General features: G+C 37.8%; 1 protein-coding gene across 2 annotated transcripts in view; it reads left to right on the forward strand.

Annotated features, from left to right (window-relative positions):
- Positions 1-13,471, forward strand: part of CUL3 (cullin 3) — a 90,910-nt gene that overhangs the window by 34,144 nt on the left and 43,295 nt on the right. For both annotated transcript variants that reach the window (XM_059167894.1, XM_059167895.1), the window contains one exon: positions 5,869-5,982. In XM_059167894.1, coding sequence (XP_059023877.1) covers positions 5,869-5,982 — 114 coding nt within the window. The remainder of the gene's footprint in view (positions 1-5,868; positions 5,983-13,471) is intronic.

The raw sequence follows: 13,471 nt of genomic DNA on the forward strand, positions 1-13,471 counted from the left end.
TCACTAGCGATGTGTAAGAAGAGTTCTAGTTGTTTGGCATCTTTGTCAGCACTTGGTGTCAGTATATTTTATTTTAGCTATTATAATGGGTATCTTATTTTTTAAATTTTCATTTCCTTAATGGCCAGTGTTGTTGGACATGTTTTCATGTGTAAAATTGCCTTTATATAACCTCTTCGGTGAAGTGTCTTTTCAAGTCTTCTGCCCATTTCTTAATTGTTTGCTTTCTTCACTGGGTTGTAAGAGTTTTTTTTTTTTATCTCTAGAGAGAGAGATTCTGGATACAGATCATTTGATATTTTCTCCCAGTCTGTAGCTTGTTTATTTATTGTTTTAACAGTGTCTGCGAAAGAGAAGTTTCTGATTTTGATGAGGTCCAGTTTATCATTTTTTCCTTTTATAGATAATGCTTTTGGTGTTAGGTTGGCAGTTGGTTAAAATCTCAGATGACTTTTTCTTCCTGCATTTTATTCTGATAGAACCTTTTTTCTTTGAATTGTTATCATGCTATGAAATGCTGTAACTAGGTATTTTTCTCCTAAAGCAGAGGGTAATGTTGAATGTTCATTGTTCTCTAAAAAATCAGGATTCAGAATTCTATCAGTATTATTACAAGTATACAAAACATACTTGTGTTGAAAAAAGAGAGATTGTCTTTTCTTGGTCTTCGGTCAGCCCCTGAATCTTCTTTGTTTTTTAAATAGACTATTTTTTCAGTCATTTTTAGATTCATAGCAGAATTGAGACGGTATAGTCATTTCCCATATTCCCACTTCCTCGCCTACTCTCAGTAGCATCCCATTCCAGAGTGGTACATTTGCTACAGTGACTTGTCATTATCACCCAAAGTCCATAGTTTATGTTAGGGGTCACTCTTCATGTGTTGTACATTCTGTGGATTTTAATGATTGTATAATGAAATGTATCCACCATTATAATACCATATGAAATATTGCATTACCCTAAAAATCCTCTGTGCTCTGTCTGTTAATCTTTCCCTCTACCCTAACTCCTCTAGCACCTTGATGATCTTCTTTTGATTTTTTTTTTTTAAAGATTTTATTTATTTATTTGACAGATAGAGATCACAAGTAGGCAGAGAGGCAGGCAGAGAGAGAGAAGGGAAGCAGGGTCCCTGCTGAGAGAGAGCCTGATGAGGGGCTCCATCCCAGGATCCTAGGATCATGACCTGAGCCGAAAGCAGAGGCTTTAACCCACTGAGCCACCCAGGCGCCCCTCTTTTGATCTTTTTATAGTCTCTTTTGTTTTGCCTTTTCCAGAATGTCATGTAGTTGGAGTGATATGGTAGGCAGTAGCATTTTCAGATTGTGTTCTTTCACTTGGTAATTTGCACTTAAGGTGCCTCCATTGGTGGGTTAATGGATCATATCTTTTCAGTGCTGAATAATACTCTGTTTCTGGATGTACCACAGTGTATTGTTTCACCTATTGAAGGAAGTTTTGATTGCTTCCACGTTTTGGCAGTTACGAATAAAGCTGCTGTAAACATGTGAGTCTGGGGTTTTGTTTGGACATAAGTTGTCAACTTTTTTGATATTTATAGCAAGGAGCCTAATTGATAGATGGTATGGTGGGAGTATATATAGTTTTGTAAGAACCTACCAAACTGTCCTCCAAAGTGGCTGTGTATCATTTTGCATTCCCACCAGCAGTGAGCAAAAGTGCTTGTTAGCTACATTCTCAGCAGTATTTAGTGTAGTCAGTGTTTTGGATTTTGGCCATTCTGCTAAATGTGTAAGGGTGTCTCATTGTTGTTTTAATTTGCAATTTCTTTCTTTCTTTAAAGATTTTATTAAGTATTCTCTACACCCAACATAAGGCTTGAACATACAACCTCAAGACCAAGAGTCGAATACTATACAGACTGAGTCACCCTAGGTGCCCCTCATTTTTCAACTTCTTAATCAGATATTGGACATCTTTCAGTATGCTTAATTGCCATCTGGTTATCTTTTTTGGTGAGGTGGCCAGGTCTTTTGCCAGTATTTTAGATTGGGTTTTCTTGGTGACTTTTATTAATTCCTTGTATATATTGGGTAACAGTCCTTTACCAGATATTTTCTTTCAGTCTGTGTCTTGTCATCTCATGCTCTTGAACAAAATCTGTTGCTCTTCAAGGGATTTTAATTTTCTGCCAGGTTCTTGATCTACTGCTCTTGGCTACGTCTGTATCTTGCTTTTTGCAAGGCTAAGTGCCATGAACCAGCCATCAGTTTTCAATTACTCATTTTAGCCTCATTGTCACAGCTGGTCCCATCCTATTCTCCGTTTCCATGGTTTTGTTGCTTGGTTTTTCCTTGTTTCACTCCTCAAATTCTAGCTCTTCACCTGGATAACCTTCATGTAGCTTTTCCTATATAGTAATGGTGGATATACTTGGTCTGCTTGCCCCCTACGGTACTGGTACCACCTCTACAGCAGGGTTCTTTCCTGTTTGCCTTTGCTGATGCAAAAACTAATTGTGGTTATGAGGGTGTGAGATTAACCATGTTATTCACACACAACTGACCCCAATTCCTATCTCTTGTAAATTTTATGTATTCTGTTAACAGTTTGTAAAATAAGAGTTAAATCTTTTTATCCCCTACTTAATGTGTTTTTTAGTTTAAATACAAACTTACCTTTTAAAAAGCCCATTTTAATCTTCATAAAGGTTGAATTTTCATCTCATTCCTACCTTTTATTATGTATATTTGAGCACATATTTGTTCACTTTTCATAGAAGGACAATTTTCTGAGGCATCACTAGCAGAAGAATTATTTATTCATAGAGTGATCTGAATAATTAAGAGAATGCACCAAGTGTATGTTAAGCATTTATTTTATGTCTTCTAGTCCTGTATCTGTGTGTGTGAGCGTAATCATTCAAAAATAAATGTAACAGAGGGCGCCTGGGTGGCTCAGTGGGTTAAGCCGCTGCCTTCGGCTCAGGTCATGATCTCAGGGTCCTGGGATCGAGTCCCACATCGGGCTCTCTGCTCAGCAGGGAGCCTGCTTCCTCCTCTCTCTCTCTGCCTGCCTCTCTGCCTACTTGTGATCTCTCTCTGTCAAATAAATAAATAAAATCTTTAAAAAAAAATAAAATAAAATAAATGTAACAGAGTATGTCTGACCAGCAGGAGATCTTCTGGGGCACCTTTACAACTCTCATGTCCGGTGATAGAGGTTAATTATTGTGAATGTATTTAATATTGAATTTTATTTACACTTAAAAATTACTAAGGTGATAAAGTTTACATTATATAAAAATGATGTATCATTTGTGCTTAGGTCATTGGCCAAAGCAGATCCATGACCACATCTAACTTCAACAGTAAAAAAACAAAGTAAAAATAACAAAATGAATAGCAGCTATTTTCTGCTAAATAAAATTCATTGTTACTGATTTGTCAGGGTAATTTTTTGAGGCATGATGCAAATAAAGCAGTTTTACATTTATGACACATTGTGCTAGTTGATCACATTTTTATTTTGTTGAAAGGCAGGTGTAAGTATAAATATTAGATAAATACTTGAGGTGTTTTATTTGGAAGTGTATATAAATCAGTATATAAAACACGTGTCTTTTAAAAATTTTTTAAATTTGAGTGGTCAGTTTTTCATTCATTTAACAGATATACCAAGCACATTTTTGCATTCCAAAATTAGGGTGACTTTGTTAACATGTAACTTGAATTTATAACAGAGGGGTATTCAGAAGTTAACTTAAGTCATTAAGAATAATTGTTAGATATATAGTACTGTTTCCCTAGTATTGTCATTATTTAATTTAATTGCTATTCAGAATTTAGTGGTTCACTGAAAGTATATGAAGATTGGTGAGGAATTTTATAAATAGGCATATTTTCAGTTTGTGGGGTTTTTTTAGTGTTATCTGTCATGGGAATTTGCATCTGACAAGTGCCAGACTTAATGAATTGGAATAAATGCTTTAGTATTCACTTTACAAAAAAGTATTTTAACACAGTACTATCTATGAACCAACGTGTGTGTCACTTTTGATATAGTCAGTATGCTTATGGGTGATATGTTTTAAAGTCAAGGAGCTTATTAGTCTTATGAAGAAAAGATTACATGTGATACAGTGCTAAATTATGTGATATAGGCTAGTGATTTTCAGACTACACATTTACTAGAAGAGACATTGTTTCATCACTAAGATCTCCTAACGGGTGTTTTTCTTCTAATATGTAAGAAAAATTAGTTACAGTTTTCTCAATTTTAATTTATTCTCCCGTTTGTGGGTATAGTGTGTTTTGTGTGTGTATATATATATATATATTTTTTTTTCTTTCGGTCTTCGGCACTTGCCACTACTTGTTTATACTTGTTTATAGTAGTGCTAATATGCAGTGACATTTTATTTACTGTTTATAATTCAAGTTTATAGGTATCTATATATCTCAACACACATTAAATAATTTGTTTCTCACAAAACACCATGACTTCAGATTCTCCCCAACCTAAAAATCTTTAATCACTACGAGAGGTGTTTGGGAGCTAGAACGTGTCTGGTTAGGGCTAGACCATGGAGGATTTGGGTGGGTTGGAATAATTAGGGAGGTTGGCAGTATAGTCCCAAAGTTACAGGAACTCAGAGGACAAACTGCTTCTTTATAATAAAGCTAGAATCAGTCTAAATTCCATTTTCTAGTCAGTAATCATATCATTGGACAGATAGCGTAGCAGGAAGTACTAGTAGTTAGGAATTTATTGGAGAAGGTGGCAATATGCTTGGGGACTATGGAAAGGAATTCTTGGAGTCTGAGTAGTCTTAGCAAGATTGCATTGCAAAGGCACTTCAGACTCACGGCAACTTGATGTGCAAAGATAGATACCCTGAAAAAGCTTACCATGTTGATGGTGGATCATGGTATTGGAGGATAGGGTGAATAAAGTAAAGGGTCTTCTAGATGCCAGGCACTGTTCTAGGTGTGGGAAGCACACATGAAAAAAGACAAAATCCCTGCTGGTGTGGATCTTGCATTTTAGTGAGAGGAATAGTAAGTAGATAAATAGGTAAAACAGTAGGCAGTGACAAGTACTGTGAGGAAAAATTAGTGCAAAGAGTGGAGATAGAAGTTGTTTGAAATAGGGTGATCAGGAAAGACCTCTTTGTGGAAGTGAAACTTGGGTAGAAAACAGGGGTGTAAGCTGTGTGAAATGTGCAGAGCAAAGGGTAGAACACAGTTGTTGGATGCAGCCCCACAGTAGCTGGAGCAGGGTGAGTTAATAGTTTATGCTCAGTAAGTGTTGGCCGAGTGCCAGGCACTGTTCTCAGTGTGTCACTAGTGTTCATTTAACCTCTAGAGCAATTCTGTGAAATGGATACTGTTTCACATGTAAGGAAACTGAGGCACAGAGCTGCAATAAATTTACCCAAGGTGACACAGCTAGTCAGGGAGCTGGAGTTGAGCCTAGTAGTTTGACTCCTAAGTCAACATTTTTAACCATTCTGCAAGGATGGGGAAGGGGAGGTGTGGTAAGAAATTTAGTTGGAACAATAGCCTGGAACCAATTCTCTGGGGCCCTGTAGTTCCTTAAAGTATTTAGGATTTTATTTTGACTGTGATGTTAGGTTGGAGGGTTGAGAACTGCCCAGGAGGTTGCTTTATGATTCTGGAGATCAGGAGATGGGTCTGGACTATACAACACATTTGTTAGTTATCTGTATTTAGGTTATATTGTAGCTTAAAATATTTCTACTGGCCTATAACCTATTTCTGTGATGTAAAATTGAATATTCCATACGATTTTATTGAACAGATATGTGCATGTATACATATGAGAGTGTGTTTGTGTGTGTGCACGTGTGTAAAATACTTTAATGAACTCTTCTGTTAATAGGTGCGAGAAGATGTACTAAATTCATTGAATAACAACTTTCTTCAAACGCTAAATCAAGCTTGGAATGATCATCAAACAGCTATGGTGATGATTAGAGACATACTAATGTATATGGTAAGTAGAGCTTTTTTTGTTTTTCCTTTAAGAAGTTGGGCATTTCACGGGCACCTGGGTGGCTCAGTCTCTTAAGCCTCTGCCTTTGGCTCAGGTCATGATCTCAGGGTCCTGGGATCGAGTCCCGTATCAGGCTCTCTGCTCAGCAGGGAGCCTGCTTCCTCCTCTCTTTCTCTGCCTGCCTCTCTGCCTACTTGTGATCTGTCAAATAAATGAATAATATCTTTAAAAAAAAAAAAAAAAAAGAAGTAGGCATTTCAAAACAGTGTCTGTCTTCTTTCTGTCCCTTTAGTTGAATGGCACAGGTCAGTGTGGAAGGTGTTACTTTAAAAAAAATAAATAAATACTTCCTTTACAGGGACCAGCCTTAGCTTATATGAAGTAGAACCTTAATTATTCATATATTTAATGATTAGAATGGAAGACTAAAAGAGAAGGGTCTAATTTTTTTTCTCAGTATATAACACTTGTACTTCAAAATGGAAAATGCTGAATGTCTCTTTTTGAGTAACAGTGGTTGAATGACAGCATGAGAGATGAAAACTTAGTACTCTCTTACATGTTTTTAAAAACCTAATGTCTTTACATCTTCAGTGATGAGGTGTCATTTTATACAAATATGCTTGTAATAATTATATTCTAATAGCTGCTATCTTAATAGTAAATCTTTGCAGTATATGTTATTCAGATACATATTCCATTTTTTACCTGTTACTATTGTTTTTTGTTTTTGTCAGTCAAGGAGAATACCGTATTCAACAATTTGGAAAACATTGACACGAGCTAAGCTGTTTAATGACTATAAAGGAGATTAAACTATCGAGTTTTTTTCTTACCTTTGTGTGATTATAGAACGGAGCCAGATTCATCAAGCTTAATTACTGTGTCAGTGCAAAATTAACAAGTCTAATAACTTTTCTTGTTACTTCAGTGTTTATATTTGGGAATTGGATATACGGTTTTCTTCTAAGGTTTTACTCTCTGTTTTTCAAATTTTTATTTTCAGTTTCTTTAGTTTGATTCTAGCTATAGTGATGAGAGCATGTCCTAGTTTCTTTCACTTGCTAGCATAAAGCAGTGGTTGGAAAGAATTTCCAATGAGAGTAAACAGCTCTGGAGTTTTTTGTTCTGCTCAGAGAATGCAGTCAGGCCTATTACTCCTGGTTTTACAGGGCTTAGTGGCAAGGGGGTCAGGGAGAGGCTACTTCAATTTTTAGGGGTTGGTAAAAAAGTAGAACAGTATTTAGCCTTTCTGAGCCTCATTTTCCTCTTCAGGATGTAGATTCATTCTGTGCTGACATTTTGAGGTAAATGAGATAGCATGTGAAAACATACAATGCCTTGGATATAAATGTGAAGTAAGTTAGCTTATATTGTTCTCATTAAGTTCTAGAATTGACGAGTCTTTAAATTTTAACACTAACAAACAGTAAGATAGAAAACCACTTTAATTTTATGGTCCATTACTCTATTGATAAAAGAAGTATTTCAGGATTATACACACAGTCACTCTTACATGTTTTAAAAAATTTCTGCTTCATTTCACTTCCCTTTTGGGGGGTGGGGGTGAGGTTTCCCAAATGAAATGTCAAACCTTGAATCCTGACTGCTATGTGACGAAAGTCAAGAAACAAATCAGTTTATTCCTTGGCTTCCTCATTTATAAAATGAAAATAATATTTTGCTTATTGGGTAGGGTAGCCATGATGCTTGAAGGTGTCATTCATATAGAGTACTATAGCCCCTGGACCAAGTAATGTGCTCCGTAAAAACTCACTAGGATTAAGGTTTCTTGTCCCTTTATCCTTTCATCAAACCTGTGTGATAGGACCACAGCCCTGCATAAAACCAGCAACTTACCTTTCCTGGGCCTCTGCTGGAGGAAACTCCCAACAGGGTAGATAATTACCACTGTTTGTCCTTTGTCACAATGTCCAGTTGACCCTGCACACTGTCCAGTTGTCTTATTTCCCCTCTACTAGTTTCTCTCCAAACCTCCAGCTTTCCTGCTGGCCTCCTCACTCTTAAATGATATTGCCTTCCATGTCTCACAGAAAAGAGCAAGCATCAGGTGGAACTTATATTCGTTTCTTAACCACTAAATCTACAGTTTTACCTGTATTTTTTCCCTTTTGTGTTTTTCCATTTCCCTCTTGTTTTAATGGAGGCATTGTCTTCCCTCATGTTAAAGGCCAGTTTTCCTCTTGTGCTTAAACAGGATCACATCCCTTTCTACGTTGTCAAAAACCTCAAGTGTTTTCAGCTTCTACCTTTTTACTGAGTCTTATTTATACACATGAGACATGTTTAGACCACTCACATCCTCAGAATCCTACTAAATTTTCTGTTTTACTCTGTGCTGCCTCCTAGAGTCATTGTCATTCACAGGCAAATGTTGACCCTTGGCTATCTCCCTTTTCTCATCTTTGATTCACTTTGAATACATTCCAGTTAAGCTTCTTCCTCAATTAATGCTCTTTAGTCTTGCTCTTAGGAGGATCACCATGTCCGAAGGCAGAGATCACTGCAAATCCTTGTGCTCCTTGATTTTTTTTCTGCATCACTGGGGACAGTTGACTACTCTTTTCTTTTCACATGCTGGCCTTTGGTTTCAGTGACATAGCACTCCCTTGGTATGCCTCCTGCCTTTCCGACTGTTCCTTCTCAGCTACTCCTCCTCCTCTGCCCTTTAAGTAGAGGCAGTCTTAGTAACTTAGGGCTTAGTAACCTGGACTTCCTCCTCCTGGTTCACCTCAGCTCCTGCTGTAGCTTCGGTTAGTGCCTCTGTGCAGATGATTCCCAAATCACGTCTCCATTCTCATTTTCTGAGATTAAGATTTGTTATACTCATTTGTCAAGTTGATGGCCATCTTTGTTGTCTGAGAGGGACTTCAAAGTTGGCGTTTCCAAATGAATGCAAAATTGGTACCATTCTATTTGTTCATGCCAGAAACCTGGGAATTACTCTTGTTAGTGTCTTCACCCTCCATCATATATTTCTAGAATCTGCAGCTTTTCGATTTTCATAATTACCCAGCAGGAAAGCACCTTCGTTTCTCTCTCAGAGCATTTCGTGACTAGTCTTAGAACACTTGCTGTGCTCTTAGAGTGCTTAGTTGAAAGCATGTGATCGAGTCTGCTGAAGTTCTTATTGCTCATCTTGAAATCTTCATACATGTCTTCTGTGTGGAAATGTTTCTAGAACGTTTCCTCTCCGTATGTGATTTACTCCTACTTATCCTTTAAGTCTCAGTAGATTTCTGGTAAGGATTCCCTGACCTACGCTGTGTACTGCCTACTGGCCGCAGTTGCTCTCCTTGTACCCAGTGCTCCTCCTTTGTGTCATTTATCACAGTCATCATTAACAGCTGTTTAGGGCCTTGTTTCCCCATTAGACTGAACATTATGAAGAGGGGCCAGTAGTGTCTTGTTACCACTGTGTCCCCAACACCTATCACAGCTTGCACCAACTAGGCATTCAAGTGTAACTTGAATAAATAGATGTACGTGGACTCTTTTTTTAAAAATAGATTATAGATTATAGTAGATATAGATTATAGACTTACAGATTTAATAGATTATACATTTTTAGTAGATTATAGATTATAGTTTTTATAGATTATAAATTAATTTTTAATAAATTATAGATTACAGTTTGCAAAATGCCTTTTTTTTTTTAAAGATTCATTTATTTATTTTGACAGAGAGATCACAAGTAGACAGAGAGGCAGACAGAGAGAGAGAGAGAGAGAGAAGCAGGCTCCCTGTTGAGCAGAGAGCCCGACGCGGGACTCGATCCCAGGACCCCGAGATCATGACCTGAGCTGAAGGCAGCGGCTTAACCCACTGAACCACCCAGGCGCTCGCAAAATGCTTTTTAAATTATGCTATTGTTTGTCTGCCTTCGGGTCAGGTCATGATCTCAGTGTCCTGGGATCAAGCCCTGCATTGAGCTCCCTGCTCAGTGGGGAGTCTGCTTCTCCCTCTGCACCTCTCACCCTTTGTGCTGCTTGTGCACACTCACGTACTCTTTTTCTCAAGTAAATAAGTAAATAAATAATCTTTTTAAAAATATACTATTGTTGGGGTGTTGGAGTAGCTCAGTCAGTTTAAGTGTCTGACTCTTGATTTTGGGCTCAGGTCCTGATCTCAGAATCCTAGGATTCACCTGCATAGGGTTCCATGCTCAATAGGGAGTCTGCTTGTCCCTCTGAGCCTCCCCCTGCTTCTCCTCGCTCTTTCTTGAATAATAAAATCTTTTAAAAATACATACTGTTAAGGATTTGGAGAGAATTTCAAGTGTTGTTGATAAGATATCTTCACATTCCACAAGATAGAATTCTTTCATTTTCATGCTCTTTTATTCTCTTTACTTTGCCTTTTTATGCTTAGTATTCTGGGCTTAATTAAATAAGTGCTTTTTAAAATTAAGGTAAAATTTTATACATTGAAATGTGCAGAACTGGAGTTAGAAAATTACTTTGACAAATACAGGCATTTATTTAACCAATACTTTGGTCAGAAAATACAAATGCTTTTAATTGCCAGGAATCTAAGGACTTTTTCCTCTTGATGTCTGCATTTTCTTTGAAGAGTTTTACCATCGTTCCAGAGTTCTCAGGTGACATAACCTGCTAGATAGGGCACACATCTGAATCATACTGGTTGAACCGTCATGGATCCTAGACAGATAACCTTCTGATGGTGAATACCTGCTATAACTGTTGGAATTCTAGATCTCAGGCTCCGAGAGGGAGGAGAGAAGATTCTTCACTATCTACCTACCTACCACCTACCTACTCAGCTAGCTGACTTTTACTCTTTACAAAGAGATGTCTGTAAAATGTCATTCATCAGCCTCGATGTATAGATACTATGGGACACACTGACTCTTGAAAATGAAAGTGGAATCATTGGTTATATGGAGGCAGCCACTGGTCACACTTTGTTCCACATAACTTGGTTTTGCGGTGTGTGCAGCATTTCAAAAAGAAATGTGTACATGTCTCTAGATGGAACATGTCACTTCTGGTTTCTGCCACTCTGCCCCTTCCTAATACTTGAAACTTACATGTTGAACTTCTAAGATTGGTTTGTGGCTACTTAGTAAAAGTTTCATTTTCAGTTTTAATTGTTTAAAAGATTAGTGATTGGAGAAAGATGTGAGCATTTTACAAGAAAATTTGTCCTGGTTCTATAATAGTTTTAATTGTCAATATAGTGCATAAGTATATGTTACTATTCAGTTAATTTTTCTTTGTAAACTGTAAAAATGACGGGATGCCTGGGGACTCAGTCGGTTAAGCTTCTGTCTTCCACACCGGTCGTGATCCCAGGGTCCTAGGATCAAATTCCGCATCCTGCTCCCTGCTTAGTGGGGAGCCTGCTTCTTACTCTACCTGCCACTCCCCCTGCTGTCTTCTCCCTGCCTCCCACTCTCTCTCCTTCCCTCTCTAACAAATAAATAAAATCCTTTAAAAACTATAAAAATAAATATAGTATGAAGGGAAGTTAAAGTTATGGATGGTATTCTATAGGCTACTTTTGAGCAATTAGAATTAATGGCAAAGGAAATAGAAAAATGTTTTCTAATGTAATACATAGGGTTACTGGAAAGTTAGTAGAGAAGTTTTCTGCATAAAGCTATGGCAACTTTATTTTCATTTTTTTACTTGAATTTGTCCATACTACAGTCATTTTCACAAATAGCAGAGCTATAGTGTCATTGCAGGTTTTCCTTAAAGGGAGGCTGTGAGTTCATAGGCACAAGGTAAGAGTTAACCCAGGAAGGGAGGGTCACTGCTTCTTTGAGCTGTTTATTTGGAAAGTCATTAAGGATGAGTAAAGAGGTCAAGCAGAATGTAGCAATAACATTGTGAAGAAGAGAGAAGCTAAAGAACTTTTGATGCTCTTGGTCTCCTTTGTAAAGTAGAAGGTGGGACCATTGGTTTAGGGACTGAAGTATGTGAGGTGTTAAAGAATGGTTAAAGAAGGCTGAGTAATGATCCCCCAGACATGCCCATGACTAGTGTCCGGAACCTAGGGATTGTTACCTTATAGGGCAAAAGGAACTTTGCAGGTGATTCGGTTAAGGATTTTGAGAGGTTGAGATTGTTCTAGGTCATCCTAATGGGCCTAGTGGAATCACAGGGTCATTACAGAAGGAGGGTCAATAAGCGATGGAGGTGATGTAACAGAAGCAGAGATTGGAATGATAGGCTTTGAAGATGGAGGAGGAGCTATAGCTGAGTACAGCTAGCCACTAGAAGTTGGAAAAGGCAAGAAAGTGGACTCCCTCCTCAGATCATCTAAAAGGAATCAGCCCTGTTGATATATTGACTTAAGTCCAGGGAAACTGATTTAGTCTTCTGAACTCTAGAGCTGTGAAAAAGTAGTAAGCTACTAAATTTGTGGTCGTGTACTCAGCAACAATAGGACTAATGCAAGGAAAAGGTTTGGAGGCTCTCTTGTGCTGGGGTCAGCTCTTTGTAAATAAATGGATCATCTCGTAGTTAGTTGTAAGGGAGTAAATTAGGCAAGAGTTGGCACAGAGTTTACATAGTAGAGTTGATCAGCAGAGTTATTACTTTTTCCAGGTGTACTTGGCAGTCTTAGATAAGAATGCTCAGGTAAATTTAGCCTTACGGTGGGGGGGAGGATTTTAATGTAGTAACATTATCGAAACGGTTGATTGTTGATTGTGAGTCTGTGCTCTTTAATAAGTAGGCATCTGAGTCATAAGATCCCAGGAAATGGAGGTATTAGGTATTAGGGATGAGTAGACCTGGAGAGCCAGTTGAGAGTAAGGAGCAGGTTCCTTTCAGTGTAACAAAGTAGGAAAGGTGTGAGGAAAAAGATCTCCAGGGCCAGAGATATTTGGTGTCTTCTAATGAGGTTCAGGGTTTGCCCATATCCGTATGTGGGTGAAGGGAGTCCTGATAAAGGTGGGGGTAAATATTTAGGCACCTGTAAACAGCATGTCAGATTGGTCATTCTTGTCAGTGTCGGAGTTACCAGTGATAATAGGTGGCAGGAAGCAGAGTTGAAAGAAAGAAGTAAGCTGTTCGCCGAAGCTACCAAGAATTTGTGTGTTTTGGGAAGTCAGAAGATAGGGTGAGAAGGATGAGAACACTGAGATGCTGAAATTCTTCTCCATGTTTTTTCCTGTAGGTTTTGAGGCTTTGAATGTTTCTTCTTTACAGCATTCTAGATTGCACATTTAGAGAAGTTTGAAAATGAGTTTATTCTGGAACAACACAGATAGGTTGCTTAAGAGTCTTTTTGGCACTTCCTCTGCTCTTAAAATGTCATATTAAATACAAAATAATAGAAAATAGGATCCAGTGGCTTTGAGATTATTAAGGTTCGCACCTGTTCAATATTTTTCCTGACAGGAACAACAGACTTTCCCCATCTGTGCTGTAGTTTTTGTATTTGTGACTGATAGTATAAATACCTTGGCATTTTTTGGTGGTTAGATCCCAAGCCA

Source organism: Mustela lutreola, chromosome 3 (assembly GCF_030435805.1).
Source record: "Mustela lutreola isolate mMusLut2 chromosome 3, mMusLut2.pri, whole genome shotgun sequence".
In the NCBI taxonomy this organism is placed as follows: Eukaryota; Metazoa; Chordata; class Mammalia; order Carnivora; family Mustelidae; genus Mustela; species Mustela lutreola.